General features: G+C 45.8%; 1 protein-coding gene across 21 annotated transcripts in view; it reads right to left on the bottom strand.

The window, feature by feature from the left end:
- The window catches only part of RREB1 (ras responsive element binding protein 1), a 122,855-nt gene that overhangs the window by 8,294 nt on the left and 89,447 nt on the right, over positions 1-25,114 (bottom strand). For 20 of the 21 annotated variants that reach the window (XM_028737793.2, XM_028737785.2, XM_028737802.2 and 17 more), the window contains 5 exons: positions 22,591-22,738; positions 20,883-21,022; positions 12,137-12,326; positions 9,032-11,708; positions 3,412-3,576 (listed from right to left, as the gene is read on the bottom strand). In XM_028737793.2, coding sequence (XP_028593626.2) covers positions 3,412-3,576; positions 9,032-11,708; positions 12,137-12,326; positions 20,883-21,022; positions 22,591-22,738 — 3,320 coding nt within the window. The remainder of the gene's footprint in view (positions 1-3,411; positions 3,577-9,031; positions 11,709-12,136; positions 12,327-20,882; positions 21,023-22,590; positions 22,739-25,114) is intronic. The other variant, XM_028737804.2, reaches the window with a different exon arrangement.

The following is a 25,114-nucleotide window of genomic DNA, read 5'->3' as shown; positions in this document are numbered from 1 at the left end:
CTTCAGGAGCAACCAACTACTGACCATGTGAACTAATTGGGGTTAGGAAATAGGATGGTGAGCTATGTGCTGCCTTCTCTCTTGAAAATTAGGTGGTATACCAGTTTTAAAAATAAACCTGCAACTAGACTCCCTATTCTTGGAAGTTGCCCACCTTTTAGTATACACTTAGCACATTTTGTTGACTTTCCTTGAAAGAGAGGACCTATTTAGCAATACATATTGCTCTGCTTTCCTTTGGACCACAGCAGCAAGTCCAAGAGGGAGGTCTTGCCTGGGCAGCCCAGGACTTCCATACACAACTGCCCAAGCTTGAGTCCCGGGGAGGTCACTTTGGTGCTGCTAACACAACAGTTTGACTTTACCCCTGGAAGTGCACTCCATTGCCTCTCAAGACAGATGGATGACAACAACAACAGCAGGACCTATTTTAGCGTGCACACACTCCAAAAATAAAAACCGTTATTGTTGCACTAAAAAATACACGGCTGTTGCATGTATTGTCCCTATAAGCCTATTTAAGGGTGGCAAAACGCTTCTGGCTTTTGTGAAAGAACTGCTGACTAGGAAGCAAAGTGTGAACAGTGCATTCTTGCCATGGTTAAAGGAGGAACTCTTTACAGGGTGGGGCAGAAACTGGAATTCACTACTTAAAACCTTGAAATCTAAGAGACTAACTGGGTGGAGCCTCCGAGGTATAAAAAAACACCCTCAAAACAGGTCTAACTGAAATGCCTACATATGAATGCGAGAGATAAAGGACTATATTATTTGCATAACTGACAGTTATGCAACGCAAGCATGCCAGCTTCCAGGGATTTCAGTTATAAGCTACTGTTCTGGGTCCTCTGAAGGACTCGTTTTTCATTCTTTCAGTCACGTACCAGGGGCAGCAGCAGCGGGGAGGACCAGAAAAGGCCGAAGTTAACACCCGCTTCTATGCATGAATGCATGCACGCATGCACGCACACACACACACCGTGTACTGAGGGAGACAAATAATGCATGCAATAGCAATGAGAAAGAAGTTACGCAAGGCACTTGCATTGTGCTGCACTGACCCCTAAAGTTGCAACAGCCCTATGGAAAAATAGTGAAGATCCACTATAGGAACTTTCAATTTCTGCAGAACAGCCAGGTTGGTTTGGGGATCTCCACCCCCCCCTCCCCATCATCACACTCCAATCTCAAACAGCATCCACTAGGTGGAACACTTTGGTAAGCTAGGAATCTTACAGATAGAAGGATTCACTGAAGAGACCTTTCTCGTTTCATGTCTGAATTTTTCAAGAGGTACCTGTAACAAATGCCTCACCATCATCACAAGCTGTCCTTTATTCAGCCATCTGTTATAGGAAGCAATTCCAACCTATCGGGGGGGGGGGGGCAGGAGGAGAAGACAACTTTCCCCTAAACTAAACAACCATAAGGGTAAATTCCAGGACACACACCAAACCTCTGGTTTCCCTCCTCAAGCTACTAAATTACCTGTTCTGAACTTACCTGCACAGCAGTGTTAGCAGCTGCTGAGCTGGTACCCAAGCAAAATTTAAAAACTTCACAACCAAAGCACCAACACTTTTTGTTGTTCTTGGGATATCAGAAGTTTCATAGTCTTTTTGCAAATTCAGCACATCACTAGAAACATCTCCTACGTCTTCAGATTCGGGGGGGGGGGCGCCATGCACGTCAATGCAATCGGCTGTTGTTAAATGAGGGTTTTAATCAATGAGAACAATCTGATTTACATACAACTGAAAATTCCAATTTAGTTTAAAATTCGAACTACTGTGAAATTCTGAATGGATTGGCAAATCTGAGAAACGAGAAAAATGATCAGAGATGATTTGGGGATGCAGTTCTACACAATCTGGACTTTTAAACTGGGAGCATCTTTGGTAAGGTGGCTGTATATTTTGTGATCAAAACATTCCCCGCCGCAAAGACTAACTCAGGAGATCCAATTGCTATTTAATTTCATTTTGGTTCAACCAGCTGTTCAACAAAAACTGGGTCAAACCTAATCAAAAACTTCCTCAGCACACAAGTGTGTCCTTTTTCAGTACAGTCAACCTCGGGTTACAGACGCTTCAGGATGCACATTTTCGGGTTGCACACCACACCGAACCTGGAAGTACTGGAACGGGTTACTTCTGGGTTTTGGCTAAATCGCACTTTGTGCATGCACAGAAGCGCCGAATTGTGACCCGCGTGTGCGCAGATGCGGTGCTGCGGGTTGCGAACGTGCCTCCCGCACGGATCACATTCGCGACCCGAGCGTCCATTGTATGTCTGTAATTTTAACAAACTAGACTTCATCACAACTACAATTTGCAGAACTTGGTCATAATAGGGCAGTGTTGCTGGCAAAGCTCTCTTGCTGTAACGATAGTAAAAAAAAAAAGATGTAGGTTGCTTAACCTATTTAATCAAACCAGAAACAATGAAAACAACAACTACGCTGGGTGCTATCAGGTCATTATTTACTCAGCACCCACTCCCTTCTCAGGGCTAAGCTGGATGTACAGAAGCACAGCTATTGTGTAATACACATTGTGAGCCTTGGTGACCTCGTATGAAGCACGGATGGGCCATCTATGTCCAGAATGAGGGGACAATGAATGCTTCCCTCCTTGTTCTGAAACTACCTCTCTCCAGCTCTGGGTGCCCCACCTGGAAAAAAACAGCAGCTTGCGTCAGGAGGAGCACGGGCAGGATTTAACACAGGGCCTTTTCTACCTATAAACACTGGACTTTAACGGAGCTGGAGGGCATTTACAACAGAGGAGGACTGCAGCGCAGTGCAGCATCTGCTTTGCATGCAAAATTGATGGTTTGAAGTTTGCACAGTTCGCTTCCCAGCATGGCCGGGAAAAGATTCCCAGGCTAAAACTCATTGCCGGTCAGTGTAAATAATACTGGGGGACTTCTGGGAGAAGGAATGGTGGATTGACCATCTCACTATTGGCTTTCCACTGATAGAAGATAATTATGTGGTGACTGGTGATAGGCAGATGGCCTGGCTATTAAATCACCCTGGAAGATAAGAGTGATCGAACAGGAGCAAACTGAAATGCTTTGATCAAGTGTACAGAGTATTGGGCTAGTATTCCACAAACTTGGGTCTCTAGCTGTTTTTGGACTACAACCCCCATCATCCCTGACCACTGGTCCTGCTAAGAATGATGGGAGTTGTAGTCCAAAAACAGCTGGAGTCCCAAGTTTGCGAAACCCTGGACTAGGTGGACCAGTGGCCTGATTTGATATAATCTTCTTGAAAGAGGGCACCCTTCATTGTAATCACACATGTCTGTGCTGCTGTGACACCTAGCCAGTCATTCATCTGAGGGGCCCGAAGGAAAAAAGAAACACGACTTTGTTTTAAATTCTGGAACAACCTAAAAGAGCTACCTGTGCTATCATGAGCTCCAGCATCACTTTCTTTAGACTGGGGGATAAGCCCGTTTCTTCTCAGACAGTAGTTGACAACTCCATGTTTGCGTAAGAGGTGGCGTTCACAGTTAGATTTGGTGGAAAAGAAGGCATCACATTTTTGACAGGGGTAGGGCTTCTGACCTGAATGGAGCAGGGAGAAAAAACACATTTATCTTCTTTCTAAAGTGTCACAGGAACTCCTGCGTGCCTTTCTACACCCTCTGCTTGCTTTGCTCAACTGCGGCTGAGTTTATAGCAGCTCAGTCCTCCTCTGAAGGAAGTCCAGAACAGAAAGGGGAATTACTTCCCAAACAGCACTTTTAAGACTGCAGCTGTGGCCTAAGTCAACTCACATATAAAATAAAATTAGGAAGGTTGAATATCAAGGCTCTGAAATTCAAGCCCCCTGAGAAGTGTCCAATACAATAGGACTCAAGTTTAAGCTCTTCTGGGCTTAAAAAAGCAGAGCCACTATTTAGAAGCAGAGTGGTTAAGAAAACTCAACTGTATCAGAGTGAACTACTGTATTACACAGCCTGCCCTTCAGACGCCATGATCCTGCGCTAACCAGATGAATCCAGAAGAAACTACATAGCCAGCTGACTGCGGAGTATTTTAATATCTGCTTTTGGATTGGTTTATGCAGTAGTGCACTTATCGCGCAGAGATGTCTTCACTGGGTGACCTCCCCTTGTTGGTGTTGAAACACATCTGCATTGGACATATCTCTACAGTGGTACCTCTGGTTACGTACTTAATTCATTCCGGAGGTCCCTTCTTAACTTGAAACTGTTCTTAACCTGAAGCACCACTTTAGCTAATGGGGCCTCCTGCTGCCGCTGCGCCGCCACCGCGCGATTTCTGTTCTCATCCTGAAGCAAAGTTCTTAACCTGAGGTGATATTTCTGGGTTAGCAGAGTCTGTAACCTGAAGCGTATGTAACCCGAGGTACCACTGTATATAGTTTGTAGGATGTTTTTCCCAGTAGAGTATGTTACAGCACCAAGAGAGAGTGGTCACATTGTGAATTTTTGACAAGATAACATGCAAAACTGGGCGTCAGGGCTACAAAATGAGCTGGACCCAGAGGAAAACAGCTGAAACAGGTGGGAACTTAGGAAGAGCAAGGGGGATTAGTGTGGGAATGCATTATGGATGCCAAACAGAGGCTGGCTGGAAAGGACTCCGTGTGCTCTACATCATACATCTAACCACCACAGAAATGTCTGGCAAAAACACAAAGACACCCTTCTCTCTCTCTCTCTCTCTCTGGGAGATGTTTGAGAAGCACATGGCAAGTCATGTTTGGGGGAAGGGCAGCAGCGGAGTGATAGAGCACATGCTTTGCATTCAAAGAGTCCTGTGGTTCAATCACTGGCTTCACCGGGTGGGACGAGGGAAACGTTTATGCAAAACCCAAAGGAACCTGCGCCATTCAGGGTAGACACTATGGATAAGGGAGCTTCCTTGCTGTTCCAGCTGCTGCAAGGAGCCATCGCCTTGCAGAGCCCATTTTAGCCATCTGGCGTTCCAAACAAGTTCCTCACACTTTAGAATCCAAGTTGAAATGTCAGGGCAGCTGTCGTGATTCTGTACTATTCAACACAATGTGGACTCTGATGAACAACTATGACTCTGCTCCATTAAAAATATCCTAAGCTCAGATATCTCCCCAGCCAAGCTCTCTTTCGGATGCAGAAAGTTTAATGTCGTTAGGAGGAAGGGAGTCTGCCGTTTCGCACGTTAACACAGCGCCAACAGCAACCTCTGTGGCGCCACAGGCCTGATCTCTACACACCAGCAGGATGCAAGAAATAATGGCGAGAGAATAGGACAAGAAGGAATCAGCTGCTATAGGAAAGCCAAGGGTGAGTGCTACCACTGCCTCTCCAAAGCACAATGCAGGCTTTAAGGATGTTTCTGTCACATTGATCTTCCAACAAAACTTGGCTTCCACACTACTTAAAATCTGAATCTGAACTTGAAAGGATCATGTGATTTTTTTTTTTAAAAAAAAACACTAAGTCATTTCCACAACGTGCAGAGACCTGGAAGTGGAAGACTTGTTGGCTGTCTTGCTAATTTAAGGTTACCATTCCGAAGGTCTCTGGGATGGTTCACATGGTGTTTTTTTATTGTTTGTTTTACTACACAAATAGTGACTTTCTCTTGCCAACAAAAAGCGAAAAATCGACTCCTTCAGATTTGACAGATTGATGCTGATTACTGATGTAAACCAACAGAAAATACTTGAAGTGAAAATGGGCTAACTTTCCATTTTGCAAAGGAGTAGTTCGGTGCGGCAGGGAACTCTGCCCTCTGTGGCACTTGACCAAAGCCAGTGTAAACCAAAAGCAACGATATATTTCACACAGGAATACAGCAACGGCTCATCACTTCCCAAGTCCTGATTTTATTTAAACCCAAAGGAACAGAAGGGTAAGAATAAACGTTGAGTAGAGAGGTGGCAAATCAGAGATGGTGAAATGAGTTTCAGTGATGTCTGAAGAATACAGCACCAAAACAGGAAAGCCTGTTGACAAATTTCCCAAGAGTACTCCAGCCGCTGCTCATGTCCAAGATGAGCTAACACCCACTGTTTTCACACACACAGGCTTCAAAAATACATTCCATATGCCATGTCACAAAGTAAATACTTCTTCTGCGAGCTCAGCAACAGACCCAGGTATACATGCAGAAGTGGGCTGCACTAAAGACAGTGAGGGTGCCATTAAGAGCAATCACCAGGAGCAAGGACTTTTCCCTTCCCTTTTCAGCCTTTCGTTTGTTAACATGGACAGCATCTTGCTAATGTAATGTCACGGCTGTGAGGGGATTTTCCCTGGGCGCTGTCACATCTCAGGAATGCAGCAGAAGTTCACATTTTGTCATCTGCTTCCTTCCCCATCTACCCCAAGTCTGTTGCACAAGCAAATGACTCATCAACATTTTAGTGCTGGTGGCTTCAACCACAGCACAGGGAAGAGCCAGTGGAGACTTCCAATGGTGTTCTGAGCGGCTTCAGATTCTGGGCTAGCAGAGTTAAGGCTCTTCAGGACTGCTCAGAGCCTCCTTTTTTTATTTATTTTTACTTTGTTGATAGTTCACAATGTCAAAGGGGCAGGGGGATGCAGAGACAACTACCCTGGAGTTGAACTGACTGGGGGGGAAATGATGCTCTTTATCTGAAAACTAAGCTTGAATATATGTGATAAGTAGAACACTCAATACTAAAGTTGCAAAGGGCAATGAACGAATAAGCTATATAGGTATGCTATGCACTGAGTTTTCTGAAGGCTCCCCGTTTTTCAGAATGCTTCTCTCCCCAGGGAGATTTGTCTGGCGCTTTCATTATATATCTTTAGGTGCCGGACAAACATGTTCCTCTTTAACCAGGCCTTTGGCCGATTCATATTCTGCAGCCTTTTAAATCCGTCGTTGGGGGTTGGTTGGTTTTGTTTTAACTACTTATATGTATTTCTAATCTTGTGAACTGCCCTGAAATTCTTTTGAAGAAGGGCAGTATGTAAACCTAATAAATAAATAAAAATTAACAGTTGGTTAGCTGATGCTTATAGACTGTGGGGAAATCGTGTGAGCATGGGTGATGGGAGAGGAGCTCATATCAATCCCCAACCATGTTATTTCAGAGGCACCCCTGGGTTCAACAATTTAACCAGGGGCTATGTTTACATGAACCTGGAATATGCAATCTCCACACACCCACCCCATTTTGAGGCCTATTCCTCACTACAGTGTACTGCTACAGAGAACAGTAATTTTACCTCATTTCTCTCAATACAGCTTCAGTGTGCTCTCATCACCCACCTTCCTTGCAAAGCTAAAAGGCAACCCAGCAATGCATGTGCAGGAGCCCACCAGTATCTGCACACCCGAGCGTCCCAGCATTTTGCAAGCCATGTATCCAAAAGAACCTGGATAAGATGAGCTTCAGGTGAGCAGAAAACTGCTCCTGTATCTCATTCACTAGGATGCCTCTGAAAAGTAAGCTCTGTGCTGTGGAAAACTCTATAGAGGTTGACCGTTGCACCCTGCAACAAATGTGGAAGTATGCAGGGTGCTGCATTTGAAGGAGAAAACTTCCCAACTGTTTCAGACTGGAAAGACTACAAATATCTTATTTGGAACCAGAGAACCATCAACAAGAAAAATTCCCCAGGGATGCTTGAAATCCTTCAGCGGTAACACCACTTCACTTTCAAGATGTCTACCATGAGCACAATGAGTTTTCAGTAGCAAACCAGTGGGAGAAAAATATGCTACTGTGATAGTTGCTCAAGTTTATGTCCTTTGCTCTGCCTCTTTCTTTTTTGAGAGCAGCTGTGGCCTCTGAACCGCGCAACTAAACACCATGAGCTTAGATATGAAAACAGAACCACCAACTATGGCCATCCACTGCAAGAAAGGAGGTCTGTTTGGTTATTATGGTGTGTCTGGGGATTGGTAGAGGAGGGCCGGAGCTGCAGCCAAACACAACATTCACAGCAGTCTTAAAATTTTAGAGGACTTAAGAATTAGGCTTATAGTAAGGCCCAAACTATGTGTTACATGCAAACGCTCTTTTAAACGGTAGCTCAACAGCTTGTTTAAGGTAAGAAAAGCCACTTTTGGTGGTGGCAGATAGAAGTAAAGGCATAGTGAAAAAATTGGGACGCTCTTTTCCTTTTCCAAATCCCACCATTCCCCCAGAAATTTCTCTGATCCTCAGGATTATAAATGTGGAGAAAAGGGCACTGAACATCCCACAAGGGAGAATAGCTACTATGGGGGATCTGAAGCAGAGATATAGGCTTGGGGGGTGGGGAATGAGCAGCACTCCCTCTGCTGTTTCTCCCCTTCCGCTCATCCCCTTTCAGCAGTTTCCTCAAACTAGTGTGGCAGGTAGCCTAAACCAAAAGATCCATTTAACCCAGTAGAGTCCACCCAGACTGGCAGGGATTCTCCAGGCAGTTGGCCAGGAATGTTTCCCAGCCCATCAGTTTTCTAACTAGGGATCCTGAACACTGAACACCCAAGCAAAACCATTGTTCCAGAAGTCCTTCAAGTTTTGCATTAGGGCAGAAGAAAGCCCTCAACCAAAACAGCACTTATAGATGCTATGGGATCAGTTCGCACATGACACTGAGCCGTTTTTGGCAGAATGGGGACAATCCCTGAGCTTGCATGTGTGTTCCCTCCAACTCCACTCCCATCACTTCCTTCCTGGTTTCCAAACCACCATGGTTTAGTTGTGCAAACTTATATTCCTGTAGCATTACATGCATGCTGATCCAATACATCTAGCATCAGTCATTACAATTGGCCTATTCACCAACGTATGAACACACACTTGAAAACTTGAGTAGGTTTATCTCAAAGATGACCTGCTGGATGGTTAACTGAGTAAGAGCTCACATCATTCTGAACAAGCCCACCGCACCCTTCCAGGCTCTCTGTACTAAACCTGGTTCATCCTGGCCATTTCCTTTAGGCCAGAATGACCCCTCAACCCATCCCAAATCTATAAGGATGTGCTCTACAGCAAGCATCCGTTGCATGGGTCCCCAAGGCCACTTCACAACAAAAACTCTCTTACCTGTGTGAGTGAGCATGTGCCGCTGTAAGGAACTCGCCCAGGGGAAAACTCTCGGACAATAAGGACAGTTGATTTTCTGAAAGCAATTTGAGTAGGCATTTCTCTTTCCCCGCAGGAGTTTGTCTTCGGCCGTTTCTTTCTCCTCCTCACTGGTTCCGTTTGGGTCAGCCGCTGCTTCTTTGAAGTCCTCCGTCGACTGCAGGAACGTGCTGAACTTATTGGTGTCTGTGGTTGCCAGCATCTTCTCTATGCTGGCGAACTCCCCGCTCGACTCCAGGTCCACGCTGCTGCTGCTGCTTGCCTTCAGCTTGTTCTTTGCCCCTTTCTTCCGGCCTCTCTTTTTCACAGACCCAGACGTGGTGGACTTCTGGGGCCCGTTGGGGCTGCATGCATGCGGCGTCAAGTCAGTGGAAACGATGGGGTCCGCCTGGGCAGCAGCCGCAGGAGCTGCTTTCGGTTTTGGGGCCCCCAGCTTCTCAGGGCCAGCAGCTGCTTTGGGGACAGAGTCCGCAGCGTCCGTTTTCAACAGAGCGGGAGCAGACGACACGGACGAAATAATCTGCGCAATGGAAGCAAGGGGTGGCAGCTCTTTCGCCACGGGGGGCTTTGGCAAGAGGGGTGGTGGCTTAGGCCTCAAGGGCCGAAGCAAGGCAGCATTTCCCAGGAGGGAGGGAGAAATGATTGGGACTGTCAAATGCAGTGGACCCTTCAATGGCTGGGAATGTCCGGGAGCTTTGTTTTCCAGGTTACTGTTCGCTGGAGGAGACTGCTGGCCGTTGTGGAGATTCTCCTCGTGCCCTTCCTTCGTATCCTGACTCGGGGCGCCATCGTCCTTTTCCTTCTTTGGAGCTTTGGGGATCGACAAGTCTATGGGCTCCATAGAGCCGTCATAAACAGAAGACCCAAACGGGCTCTCCTGCTTCACCAGCACAGAGTTCAGGTCTTTGTTCTTTTGCGAGAAGTCCAGAGGCTCGTCGAATTCCATAGGGAAGCTGCTTGCGTTTTCGAGTTTGATCGATGCATGAGAAGGGGCGCCCCTCAAGAAGCCATTCTGCGACTCCAGGAAGGGGGCGATAGGCTTGCGGTCTAGGTAGGCGCTGTCTTCGAGAAGCAGGGTGCCTGGCTGACTCTCGGGGGGTGTGCAGTCCACAGCCAGCACGTAGCTCTCGATCTCCCTCTCCTGGATGTGCAAATGCTGCTTGAGGATGTGGTGGATGCAGTTGCGCTTGGCCGAGAAGGCGGTGCCGCACTCCTTGCACTCGAACGGCTTCTTCTTCTGGCAGCCGCTGTGCGTCCGCATGTGGATGCGCAGGGCTCGGTAGTGCTTCAGGTCCTCCCCGCAAAACTTGCACACCGTGTCTGGAGAGCAGAAGGCGTCCACCATCTCCGCCGCGTTGCTGGCCACGTACTCAATGTTCTTCTCAATGTCCTTCCGCGTCGTCTTGAGGTGCTTCTTCCGCAGGTGCCGCTCGCAGTTGGCCTTCACCGTGAAAGGGTAGTGGCAGATCTTGCAAATGTACGGCCGCTCGCCGCTGTGCGTCCGCAGGTGCCGGATCAGCGCCGCCTTGTCGGCGGCAATGTAGTCGCAGATGTTGCACTGGTACGGGGAGATGCCCAGGTGGGAGCGGATGTGAGCCCTCAGGACCCCGGAGAATGCGAACACCTGCTTGCACAAGTGACAGGGGAACGTCATTTTCCTCACGGCAGGGGCCTTCTTGCTTGCTGCCCCGGCAATCATGGCTTTGAAGTCCCGCTCCATGACCTCCTGCTTGATCTTCCCACCCATCGTCAAGGGCAGCAGGGCCTCGATGATGCTGTCTTGCTCCAGCTGCGTTTTCATCTCGCTCTGGCTCAAAGGCTCCGCCTTGGCCTGGGGAGAAGGGCTGGGTTGGTTTCCTGCTTTACCGTGAGGAAGGTGAGAGGCCAAAGTCGACTCTTCGGAGGTTCTGAGCGGCTTGGGTGGCGCCGGAGGAAGGCTTGGGCTGATGCACCCGGGCGAGGCTTGCTGAGTGCTGACCAGCAGAGGAGGCGTCGAAGCTGCGACGACCGTCCTGGGCGCCACCAAGGGCTTTGGCTTCAGCGGAGGCATGTGCTTGAAGAGGGACTGCAAGGGGACAGGAGGCGCCTTCGAGAGGGGCGGGAGGCTTATCGGCGGCGTCGCAGAGGAAGCCATCTTCAAGATCTGCTGGATGTCCGCCAGCTCGCCAGAAATGGGCTTGACGACAATGCTAGTGTCGGGCTGAATGATGAAGCCTTTCTGGAAAGGCTGTAGTGACAGGAGCTTCATGTTTTCTTTCGTGGGGGCGAGGACAGAGAAGGGCCCTCCCACAGAAGCAGCCTCCAGAGGAGACATGTTCAACTGGTTAGCACTACCAGGTTCCTGAGGTAGGTTACATTTCAGTGTTCGGAGCTGCATTTCTTGGGCCTCATCTGAAGCCAGCTCCTCCTGCTGGGCAGGTTCAACGTCTTTGGTATGCTGCAGCCCCAAGGATGCCATGTAAGCTTTCCGGTCCAGATCCTCCGAGGGCAGTTCGTGCTTGTCTCTTTCCTGATCCGCGGCGTGGGTCTCTGCGTGCAGCTTGAGTGCTGAGCGCATGGGGAACGCCTTGTTGCACACCTCGCAGACATACCGGTGATATTCACTGATGCATCGCCGCAGGTTTGTTTCACACCAGACCTACGAGACACCACACGAGAATGCAAATAAACGTCATGCAGCCGAGGCGAAGGAGAAAACATCTACTCTCCTGAAGCGGCTAGCTTGTATACTCCTTGTACACAATTAATTGCTGAATTTATAGAGTCACCCGTCAAATATATTCCCTGAGCAGCATACAAACAAAACACTATTTGAACCCCCGCCCCCCAACGGAATAGGATCAGAACCAACCAAAGAAAATAAATTCGGGGGGGGGGGGCCAGAAAACTACCTTTCAGTACAACAGATACAGTATAAAAACAGCCCAGGTTTAAAATCACAGATCAAAAAGCGCTTTGTTCCCAAAGAGAGAGAAAGAAAGAAAGAAAGAAAGAAAGAAAGAAAGAAAGAAAGAAAGAAAGAAAGAAAGAAAGAAAGAAAGAAAGAAAGCCAAATGGGGCAGATACCTGAGAAATGCGAGGAAATTTCCTGCAGGAGAAATCTGTGAATCCCAAATCGTGGAAGCCTGCAGGAATCGAAGGGTTATTCTGAATAAAAGGCTTTCCCAGTGGGTCCCTTGGAAGTTGTTTATGAATAACCGCATTATGCCGCAACAAACCCCGATGCGTGCGGAAGGAAAGGCAACAGATGTCACACCTGGAGGGAGGAGAAGAAAAAGAACTTATGAAGAATTTTAAAGTACCTTGTCACATACCTGGTTAAATGTTCGGTACCCCAACGAAAACAGAACACCCATCTATTTTCATCTATGTACTTATCAAATAATACCAGTACATTACCAAAACCAACAGTTTATATTTTACAACTTGCCTAAGGGCAAGCTGCACCCGTTTTTCTTACTCTTGTCCCTCTTCTAGTCTTAGAAGGTCAGCAGTCCTTTGAGGCTACAAGAAGGAAAAGTCTGCCAGCTATATACCCTTGGCTCGATACACAGAGGCTCAGATCCAGCTCTCCGTACCACTGCCATGGCATTGGAGAAGAGTGTGAGGGGATGGTGACAGTGTGGGAATGCAACCCAAGGATGTACCATACTTGAGTTAGTATTTTCAGAGTTGCATCAAAAGGAAGCACATCCTGGAAAATCTGTAGTTGAAGTCAGCACAGCCAGCTTATAACCCAAGCTGCAGGCAGCTCACCAGCCATATCTACAAGCTTAGTAAGACTCCTGGATCCTCAACAAAGGCCAGATACTTAGACTGCAATGCATAAACAATAGGCTACAACCCAGCCTGATAGGCCATACAATGGGTAGGTATGTCCAAAGGACTGGTCATTGGCATTTTGACACCTCAAATCCCTCCCCACCCCCATTCCACTACCAGTTCCTGGAGTTCCTTGTCCCAGCAGCAAATCCTTGCCCACCCTCCCTGGTCCTTGAGATTGTTGTGTCCCATTGTGTCTTCTTTGGTCACACAATACAAATATGGCAGAAAGCCAGCCATTCCTCAGAGGTTTGGAATATATGGATTTTTTAAAATCTTTACTATCTAAATAACTTTCCATGTTATCATTTGGAGTCCCCTTCCAGTCCTCTTCATCTGGTGCAGTATGTAAATGCAAGTGCTCTGATATATTTCATTGGAAATTGGGTTTTTCCTAAGTATAGCATTTTTATTTTTATTTTGTAACATAAATCTTTGCTTGTCATCCTGAATAAGTGAGCACCACAAGTCGAAATGCAAAGAGAACGACTTCAATGGGTGCAGGAAGCAGTTTTATCAAGCACAAAAAAGCTTTCCAATTGCCTTTCAAGTTCTGTTTTTGTCTTGTTTTTTAATTTCCCTTTTCTTTATACTTATTCCAGAAGATGCTGCCTCCTGCAACTGCTTCAACTCAGTGATTTGTCCAATCCTCATAGCACGTTGCTATCACTGCAATTCTCAAGAAAACAGCTTCCTGAACCCATTGGAACACCTCACTTTCCACTTTTTTTCTTTTACAGGCGTTGCTGACAGGCTGGCGTAGTTGCTTGTTGTTGCTGCTGCTGCTGCTGCTACTATTACTATTACTGCAACAGCCACTGCAACACAGACCACTGCAAATTCAGAGCCCTAGGGAAAATTTATAGGCAACGCTTCACAGAGAGAGAAGGTATCTTGGAATTGCTTCATATAATGTGAGTACAGAATCACCGCAAGGCCAGAAAGCATTTGAAGTAACACTCAACACCTGTTGTCATGACTGCAGATGGAAAACTGAAGCAAAAGCCAGCAGGGGAAAGTAGTCACCCAGAAACATTTGAAACAGCCTGTATCAGCCAGACACTCTTGATTTCAACACACCACTCTTCCCAAGACCTCCCACCTACTCTCTGGCACCTTGTTTCTAAATCTCTCCAGAAAGACAATGAGGGTCATTGTAAGTCCACTCTCTCAACTCTCAAGGTCTCCCAGGATTTGCAAACCCCACTTGGGCTTCTCAAAAACGCTTGCAATTCGCACGCTGCAGTGATACTATTATTTAGCAAACCACTTGAGTCCATGGAAGATGGCAAGGGCTGAGGGAAATATTAACAAACTCTTATGTTTTCCCCTGCTACTGACCTCAATAATTCACTGGTACTGCAGGGAGGCAGTATACCAGGAAAACAAGGACTTTTTGGAGCAAATCTCAAGCAGCTCAAGGAGTAAAGGTAAAGGTAAAGGGACCCCTGACCGTTAGGTCCAGTCGCGGACGACTCTAGGGTTGCAGCGCTCATCTCGCTTTACTGGCCGAGAGAGACGGCGTACAGCTTCTAGGTCATGTGACCAGCATGACTAAGCCACTTCTGGCAAACCAGAGTAGCACATGGAAATGCCGTTTACCTTCCCGCCAGACTTTGACGGGCTTTCGAACTGCTTGGTTGGCAGGAGCAGGGACCGAGCAACGGTAGCTCACCCCGTTGCGGGGATTCGAACTGCCGACCTTCTGATCGGCAAGCCCTAGGCTCTGTGGTTTAGACCACAGCGCCACCTGCGTCAAGGAGTAGCAGACCTAATCTCATCCCAGCGTGGTCTTGCAAATGTCAAAAGTTACTAGTCCACAACATTTGCTTGTTAATGGACTAGCCTCCTACCACCATGGACGCCATTATTTGTGGTGTAAAAGGAGCAAACACAGAGGCAGCTGGCGAGTTGTTTTGCTGCTCCCCAGCAACTACCGTACATCAGTAAAAGGAAGAGTCCTGCCTTTATTTTTCAAGATGGATAGGTAGCAACCGGGCGGCACCATAGACAACAGCTTGCAAGGGGCATGGTAATTCCACAAGGGGCAAAGGTACCATTTGACCTCTGCTTCAGGAAGCCAGTTTCTTGGACTGGCATTGCCAAGCTGAGCACCAGAATACACTTAAATCAGCTTAACAATAAGCACTCGTGTGGCCTCTCAACGCTTTAGTACTAACTGTAATAAAGGGTAAGAAAAATAAACAAATATTTGCTTAAATATAGTGAGACTCCTTTTCACATTTTTGGGCCTAATTTCTGCTGCTGCTGCTACTACGACTATAGGAGAAAAGTACACAATAAGAGCAAAACATTTGTAGGTGCTGAAGAAAGTAGATTAAAAAAACAGCACCCTTTTCTTCTTCTGTTTAATGGCTTCCGAGTGAGCATTATTTAAAAGCAAGGAGCTGGACACCTCAAACTGAAAAAGCTTTAGAAACATATGGAAATACTTTGTGCGTGATGATGTCAAAAAAAGAGAGGGAGGGAGAAGCTTGCAGTCTAACAAGAATACCCCACACAGACTGTCAAGTCAAATAAGGAAGGGCTGAGTTACGTAACACAGAGACTGAAGGAGACAGAAGGAGTTAAGCAGAGTGACAAATGACAGCAGAAGATGCTATGCTTGCAAGGCAGTCCCACTTGGCCACACAACACTCTGGATGACTTACCTACCTCACAGGGTTGCTGTGAGCATTGAGAACCATATATACCACTTTGAGCTCATGTTAGAAAAAGGTGGGTGGGTTGAATTTATATCCCTTTTTTGTGTTACTGTGCATTCCTTGCTTGCGGGTTCTTAGCAGTGAAAGAAAGGCACTCTGTACATGCTCAAAAGCACTTTGATTATCCATACGTGAATGCATTTTCAAAGACAAAACTCTGTTCCATTTTACATCAAGCCTTTTAGGTTCTGCTTATTTTCAATGGGCGTTTAAGCACATAGTTAACTTCGCTCATGTAAAAGCCAACAGGAATCCAGAAATACCTAATTTTGTAACATGCCCTGTGTTAGTGCCTAGGCCTATACTACCTTTAAATAACAATCATGTAGATGTTAGCCACTGTAATAAAACAAAAAATTAACCCAAGCTGCACTGACCCAATGCGAGGCTTAATCATTTACACTGAAAATAGCACACACTGGTCGTTAACAGAAATCATTTTCTTAAATCTACAAAAATGCTACTTTGTTTGGAAAACAAAATTGAATCAAACTCGCTTCCAGGAGGGAAGCATAGAGAGGAATGCTGTTCTTTAACATAGTTATATAGCAGCTTTGAAAAGAAGGCACACCAGTTAGCACTTTAAAGCAAGAGACTTATTCCTTGTTGAAAGGATTTCATTGTTCACCCTTGTCAAAATGTGCACTGGTTAACGTCCCTGTTAACACCAGCCAGCTTGCCACATTGCTCTCCTTTCGGGACAAAACCCTCCTCTGTCTCTCCACACATGGGCTCCGAGGAGGAGAAACAGCATCATCAAACAGCTGCTCCGCAGTTGCCGGTGAGCGGAGCGAAGGCACAGTGGCAACTCTCAAGAGCCGCTGTGATGTCCAAAGAAGAAGCCAAAGTTAAAAAGCTTCCCCCACCCGTGTGTGTGTGTGTGTAGCTGGACCAACAAGACAGCTTATAGCTATTACCACCCTTTTGCCTGAAAAAATAAAAAAGGGACTAGCACCATTACTAAACATTTAGGCCTGTATCCAATATAGTGCTAAGCAACACATTCCATCAGCACAAGGATTTCTGCTTGGAAAACGCAACTTCCCCTCCAATAGCCTCCTCCCGTGCACCCCCTTAAATCTGTTCTGGGGTTCCCACAACACTAGGAGCAAAATTGGAGACGGAACATAGGAGGAGAGGGGAAGCTCTTGCGCTAATGGAACGAGTGTTTCGGACGGGACTGACAATCCTCAGCCTAATTTCATACAGGAGGTAGGAAATCAGAGAAAGGCCAGAGAAAGGGTGGGGGATGGAGGCAGATCAAAACAGATGGTGTGGTGGAGGGCACAAGCCCCCTGCAAGCAAGCAGTTCAGACCTCCTTGGCTGAGCACCTCTGCAGACGTCCTTCCCGGCCCTAACTAGAGACGCTAGGGATCAAACCTGGTTCTCAGCCTAAACTAGGGCTGGGCGAGGTATCAATACATCACCCATTATCGGTGTGAAGTCCACACTGCGGTAACTGTTTCCCAATACAGTGATACCTCGGGTTAAGTACTTAATTCGTTCTGGAGGTCCGTTCTTAACCTGAAACTGTTCTTAACCTGAAGCAGAGTTAGCGGAGTCTGTAACCTGAAGCGTATGTAACCCAAGGTACCACTGTATCCGACATGGCAATATATCGCAAATCACGCTGTGTATGTGTGCTATGTAAAAAATCATGATGTCGGGGGAAATCACGAAGCCAGTCATCGCCTCTCTCGTGATTCCTGCCACCCGTTGCTCTGTTGTAACGTGTTAAAGGTAAGTAAAAACGTACAGGTTTTAGACCTCTAAGTAGTAGCAGTTGCCAAGACGTTATCCTGTTTGTCTCTACAGTAGTACCTCGGTTTACGAACTTAAGCCATTCCGGAAGTCCGTTCTTAAACCAAAACCGTTCTTAAACTGAGGCGCACTTTCTCTAATGAGGCCTCCCGCCGGGGCCCTTCCGCCATTCGGATTCCGTTCTTACACCGAAGTAAAGTTCTCAAACCAAGACACTATTTCCGGTTTTGTGGAGATTTTTAAACCAAATCATTCTTAAACTGGACTGTTCTTAAACCGAGGTACCACTGTACATAGTTCCATCCTTATTTCAGACATTTTGATCTATTGGTATATAGCGCTGTTTAGCTGGGGTTATATCATGATGTTGAAAACCAGACACTGCTCAGCCTTAGCTGAAACCATGCGAGAGAACTGTGGTAAATTGAGTAGTGGAGCAGTGATACAGAGCAGAGAACCTTTGGAGAAAAAGGCAGGATAAGAAGGCAACACAACTTTAAAGTGTATCGGCCCTGCAGCTTTCAGAAAACCGTGTTTTGAGTCTCTGAAGCCGATGAGCAATTTAAGAGAAGATTTATAGCCTTGGCAGGAATAGAAAGCGGCACACAAGGAAAAAGGCTCTGAGAGAAGAAGGCCGAGGCGGCTTCTTGTTTGCCCTATTGGCTGTGTGGCATTTCCCTGCTCTGCTAATTATATCGGTCATTCCTATGTAAACGCACCGAAATAGCTGGAGCCTCTCTGGTGGGGCAGGCTGCAGAGAAAACTGTTGCCTTTAAATAGCCCTAGCAGGAGGGGAGCGAGGATGAAAAGGATAGTGTTGTGCCTCCAACACCAGCCAGAGATAATAATGGTCCCTCACAGGAGACAACCCTGAGATGGCCTTGCTCTGTCTAGCTAATGCAGCTAATTAGGGTGTAACTTAGGACAGTTCACTAGGAGGAGAGGCTCAATGGGAAGAGTTAATTCCATGGCAAGAGGCCTCACTGCTCCAGCCAGTTGTCTAACATAACAAAAGGTCCCATTATTCCCACTCCCCCAGGAGACTTGTCCTTACCATAATTATCTGGCAAAGATGCATAATGTAAAGGCTTTACATCATCAAAAGAGACTGCCCTAAAAAGGGGGGGGGGGATAGAGGCGGGGAAGAGTCTCTCTTACCTAATCAATGGATTAAGGATGTGTTTTTCCTTCGGTGGGTAAACAAAGGAGGGGCTTAGTCCTCCAGACTTTTGTATTTCAGAAGATAATAGGGCTCACTCACCAAGGCGATACCAAAATCCAAGGTATTTTTTGTTCTTGGTTTTATTTTGCCCTGGGATGAACGTTGCTCATTTGGTAATACCAGAACGGGGGTGGGGGGGGCAGGCCTGTCACTAGTTCATGCCCACTCATTGTACCAATCCAAGCCAGGTCACCCAAATCTTACACAGAAAAAAAAGTTAATGAGAAGCAAGGAGCGGCAGCATTCTATGGTGATGAAGGTTTTTCTTGTTTGTTTGTTTTTTTAAAAAAAGGTTCTTAAATTGTACTGTTTACTGAGAACATTAGTTACTAGGCAGTGTAACAAATCTTGTTTGTTTGTTTATATACCGCTTTATCTTTAAAATATATCACAGCGGTTCACAACAATATAAAACCATGTAGCAAATTTATAACAAGTTGAAAACAAGTTAAAAGCAAAAGAATTAAAAGCTTCAGTAGACCATTGTGGTGGATGCACCCTTAATGGCCTGCATAGACCTGGCAGAATAGAAAAGTTTAATAGTTGACACAGAAGGCACCCCCATAATCTCTAGTGGCAGGGTGTTCCACTGGACCGGGCCAATGACATGAAAAGCTTGGTTTGTCATTGCCATCAAATGAGCCTCGCCAACTTGGGGAACAATCAGAGATGTTCCTGAAGATGATCTCGGTGATCAAGCTGGGATGGAAGGGTTCAGGTGGTCCCTGAGATAGCCTGGACCTAAGTTGTTCAGGGCGTTGCAAGTCAATGCAATAACCTTGAACCTGGCTTGGCAGTAGATGGGCAACCAGTGCAGTTCTGCAACAGATTGAGCTTCCAAACCAGACTAAGGGCAGCCCCACACAGAGAGCACTACAGTAATATAGCCGTGAGGTTACCAATGTGTGGACTACAGCAGTCAAGCTATCCCTGTTGAGGAATGGCCGCAGTTGGCAAATCAACTGGTAAAAGGCACTCCTGGCCACAGATGACACTAGGGCCTCTAGTCACAAGGACGCACCCAGGAAAAACCCCATGGAATTAACACTTGCTCCTTCAGAGGGAGTGCAACCCCATCCAGAACAGGTAACTTGCCAATTTCCTGAACAAGGGAGCCACCCAACCAAAGAGCCTCTGTCTTCCCAGGATTCAAAGACAGTTTCATCCAGTCCACCAACATTGAATCCAGACACAGGTTCAAAGCTTTCACAGCCTCTTCTGATGTTACAGAGAAACAGAGCTGCGTGTCATTGGCACACAGGGGACACCTCACTCCAAAACATCTAATGACTGTTCCCAATGGCTTCACATAGATATTAAGCAGCACTGGGGAAAGAAGAGAACCCTGTGGAACCTCACAGCACAAATGCCAGGGGCCAAAGAAACACTCACCCAATTAATAAACTAATACAATTAAACTGGATTTTTGTTTTAAGCAAAACCCAACATGTGCTACCTTTCCTAGTAAAAGTCCTGCGCACTTGGCTCTAGCCCCCAAATCCTGGATTTTAACATGCTCAACATGAATAGTTCCCTGATAAAAGGAGTACCTTAGGAACTCAGCTACATCCATCAATGCATGCTGAGCTTCTCCAAACTGAATCTTGTTCAGTTTGCCAAGGATTCCCCTTCAACAGCAACCACATGGAGGCATTATATGCTCATACATTAAAATGCACGCAGGGCCTCTTCCCACGCTGCCAAATGCGCAACCATCAGGCACACTGATGGGGGAGCTTAGCTATGCAGTCTCTTCACATGTGCTTTAACATACGGAGTGCATCTGGACTCTGGTATCTCATTTGCAAGAAGCAGATTACATAGAACGTGGGACGTTGTCTTGTACTGAATCAGGCCATTTGGTCTGTCAAAGCTCAGTACTGTCTACCCAGACTACGAGCAGCAGCAGCTCTCCATGGTTTCAGGATGAGGGTGTCTTCCAGCCCTGCCGGGAACTGAACTTGGGACCTTTGGCATGCAACGCAGATGGCTCAACTACGAAACCATAGCCTTTCCCCTACAATGGTTCATCACGACTTGCCAACACAAAAATCCTATCAGCACCATGCCAACCCCCAAAGCTTTTGCCACTTGGTCAAAAACTTACAACAACTGGAAGAACATTTAAATAGTTTTAACAAAAACGTAACCTCAAGTCAGATTCAAATAACCTCATTTACTCAGTCCTACTGAATTCAAGAGGGCTTAAAATGTGTTGGAACATACATTTGCATCAAACAGCCATCTTCCACAACAAGCCACATCTCCCTCTTTCGTTACCTCAGTGAGGTGTCTGGATGCGCCTCCATGTGGCTTTCCAGCCCATACTTGCACGAAAATTCCTTGAAACACACTGGACAACGATAAACTTCATCCTCGGCCTTCTTCTCAGCTTCACCACTTTGCAGTTCCTCCACGGCCTGTTTGGTAGAGAAGGGAGAATTCTCTCACGCAAAAACCTGAATGAGCGCACAAATTCACATGGAGCGTGATTCCAGCCTCTTTGGGTTGCTTTGAACCTTCCCTTTGTTTTGCCCAAGACTAAATACTCCCCACCACACAGAATATGAACGCATAAGGGGAGGAGGGTGCCTTGTTATGTTTCTACATCAAAGAAAACAGCTTTCCGAGAAGGGAAGCTTTCATTGCCAGCCATGAAATTTGAGGGATTCGGAGAAAAACAATAGTATTTTTAATCAACAGAGCCTTATAAGAACAGCAGACATAAAAATGCTGTATTCAATGAGGTTTGCCTCGCTCAAGCTGTTTTTGTGACATCCTCTTTTCAGGTCAGCCACTGCAGAAATGGAGATGATCATTCGGACCTTTGGATTTCCTTTGTGTCTGTCTGCACAGTAGCAGCCATCTGTCAGGTTCATTCCCACTTGCCCAGCGTTGTACTGCATTAAAACGGCACCAGGCTGAAGCAACGCAGAAGGCTGTGCTCATAAACTTGCCTGAATGTGCCCTGGTTAAAAGCCATGACAGGACAGAGGCACGCAACCAAGTCCCGCCCGCAAAACCTTGGGACACATCCAATCTTGGGTGCGTTGGCCCTGATCGTCCTGCACTGAGCAAGGGAGGTCCATAGGGGAGGTTCATGGAGGGGGGCAGGCTCTGACTTGCATTTGCTTGAACACGAATCAAACTCTCCACTTGGTTGTAGTCCCTGACAAAGCAACGCCCCCAGATGCATGGAGGGGTCAACTCCCATTCAGGCAAACACAAATGAAAGCCCTCACCGGACCTTCCCTGCTCAGCAAAAGAAAGACCCAGCTCAGGGACTGAGTGGGCAGGTCTGATGCATATAGGGATGTAGGGCGTGTATGACTTTCAAACCACCTTCGAAAGCATCCTACTTCCTTACAGGTGACATCATAGCACATGTCACTTCATAAAAATGAATGTGTACAAAACACACACACATACACACCTACATTTTTGAACTTTTTGGCAACCACAAGCCTATTATAATGCCCCCACCTCCTCTCTTCCATTGCCATGTGATGAAGAGAATTTCTAATGTCTAATTTTAAGCTGATCATCCTCTTCTTCTTCAAAAAAAACCCCAACCCCACGCATAAATCAAGGATGGGGGAACCTGCAGTCCCCCATATTTTTGTCCAAATACAACTCCCATCATCCTTGACCACTGGCCATACTGGCTGGGGCTGATGGGAGTTGGAGTCCAAAAACATCTAGGAGGCTGCAGGTTCCCCCATCCCTGGAATAAATGGAAAGATATAAAGGGAAAGGGGAAGGGGAAGGGGGAGAATCTAACTTCGGGCAGAGCCATGCCCTACTTTTAAAGCACATCCCATAAACATTTAAAGCACATGACGTCCCCCAAATAATCCTGAGAACTGTAGCTATGTGAGGAGGAAATCACATCTCCCAGGATTCCTTGGGTGAAGTCACGTGCTGCAAATGTGTTTTGGGTGTGCTTTCAACGTATGGTGAAATTTTGCAGAAAGCATTCTAGAAAAACCTTTTTGGCTGGAATTCGCTCCTCTTTGTCTGCCTCGGTTTCTAGGCTGTGTTTTCGTTTTGTGGACAACCGCCTGCGTTTCAGTGGGGAGGCAGGCGCTGTACTTGTAGTAGTGCCATTTGGATCCTTCTCGTGGATTTTCATATGTCTAAAATCAGGTGGGAAAGGGAAGAGAAGAGAATATATATTAAAAAAATGAGCCAGCTGTTCCCCTATGGATTCTGAACCAAAAGGAAGACGACGATGATGATAATTAAATTATATTAACTCATGTGACTTATCTATAATGTGCCTTCAACCCATATATTGCGCCATAAATTGTATCTGGTTATGTCGGAGGTAAGCTGATTGTTTATATTAAAGCTTAATTGTCAACAATGAAACATCCCTCGCTGATGATCTACAGCAACAAGAGAAGACACCTCAATTGCCATGTTATATTATATTACCAGTATCATGGTCAGACCAGGAAGTAGACTTAGGAAGTCCCCCTGGGCAGTGGAATCTCACGGGGCGGGACCCCTGCTGATGCCCCACCCACCACTGGAGAAGCAGTAGTGGGTTCTGGCAAGATCTCGCGAGAGTTCAATGAGATTTCATCAGAAGCTGTTGCCACGCAACCCCAGTAAGCAAGGCTTCAGTGGGGGGCGGCAAAATGGGATGGGCTGCCCCAGACCAGTATCATAACCTGAAGGATAAATTGGAATTTTGTGTGTAATAACTGGTGAAATTGTATATTCTGGAATGATCCTGCTATTCAGTACAGTAAATTGGTTTATTCTTTTTACAAGTTCAACAGGTTTCCTCCCCCTCTCAAATAAGGGTAGGGCAGAGATTAATGGAGTTAGCAATACCAGAGATTTTGCGGTACAAAATACAATGAGAACAGTTCTTTCCACGCTGGCCCTTTGCAGTGCTTTTACAGTGTAATCTTAATTAGCAAGATTAGATGCCTTTCACTTTTCCCAGACTTGCCTTCAACAGATATTTGACAGAGAGCATGCAAAAAAACCCTCTCAGCCACACATTTTAGCTCATCTCAAAAATGATATACAATAATGACATGGCCATGAAGTTTAATCCCTAAAAGGCACCCTACACATATCTTACTAGTGCATCTTTTAAAAAATATCATTTTAGTTATTTCCTATTTGCAGAAGTAAACCTGAATGAAAATAATCAGTTTTCCCTGTATTGCAAAATTCAATATGAAGTTTTAAGAATACAGAATTAAAAACACAACTAGGATACAATCCTATGCTCCATTAACAGGGAACTTTTGAGTAGATATATGTGATTACACACTACTTTTCTCACCATCAGTTGCCAGATAAAATAGTCTCCAGACCCCACCAGATGATCAGCCACAGGGCAATTCATTACAGCTTTTGAAGCAGAGAATTAATGACACAGAGATCAAAACACACGCATTCTCCAAATAATGAGAGGTGCAATACTATGGAGAATGGGAAATTTGTATTAAGCAAGTACAGAAAAGCAAGGACTCTTAATGTGTGAGTTTTGGGGTTTTTTTTAAGAAACATGGCAGCATCATGGTTTCTGTTTATTTCCTACGAGGAAGCTCTTCAGGTTTCTGATGAAATTCCAGTGAAGTACAAATGCCTATATTTTTCCTACCTTATATATCATTTCATAACATATATATGCTACAGCTAGTGAGTTTCTCCTAAGCCAGTTTCACTCAATTTGTCTCACAGGCATGATATATATATAAAAAAAGAAAGATAGCAGTGATTCTCACAATTCTTCCTTGTAGCAAGGAGGAATTTTTCAGCCTCTTAGGGCATTTTAACCACACCCTAAATCTAAAAGGACATAAGCACAATCATCTCCCTCCAAGGTCCCCGGGGTGAGAGGAGGACGGATGATCACACAATGGGAAAACATTGATATAGATATCCAGTTGCACTAAAAAGTCCACAAACATCAGAAGAAGAAGACACAGTTCCAGAAAGCTCCATCTTTTAATTGGACTTTTAACTAAAGAGAAGGAGGAAGGAAAACAACTGATCTTCAGGACAGACCCCATTTGTCCAAACAACTCACATTCAATCACAGCTCTGATGTCACTCATTGTCTAAAAAGACTTGAGTGGTGGGAGCAGTCAAGTTAGCTCATCTTAATGAAGTTACTTAGATGGATACTTAACATTTTGCTTCCTAACTTTTTTTGTAGGGGGGCTAGAGACTTGCCTTCCTTTTAAAGAAAGGAAAGCTCAGAGTCTGGTTCCCCTGCTGGCTTTGGGCCTGATAACCAGTTAACCTTGCACCTTTGTTTGTTGTCATTTTTTACTACGTAAAGATCCAGATTTGGAGAATCAATTCACAATTAGTACATATGAAATAAAACCGCAGGCAGAAGGCTTTACTAAGTGCACAAGATAAATGCTTGAATGAGCATCAATGTGCTCCATTTTGAATAATCGCTCTATAGGGCTAAGTTAGGTTTCACAAGGAAGTACACGAAATTACAAAGAGAATGAGGAAAACAAATCACTTGATTA

Source organism: Podarcis muralis, chromosome 8, assembly GCF_964188315.1.
Source record: "Podarcis muralis chromosome 8, rPodMur119.hap1.1, whole genome shotgun sequence".
Taxonomy (NCBI): Eukaryota; Metazoa; Chordata; class Lepidosauria; order Squamata; family Lacertidae; genus Podarcis; species Podarcis muralis.
This window is presented reverse-complemented; position numbering and strand designations above follow the sequence as displayed.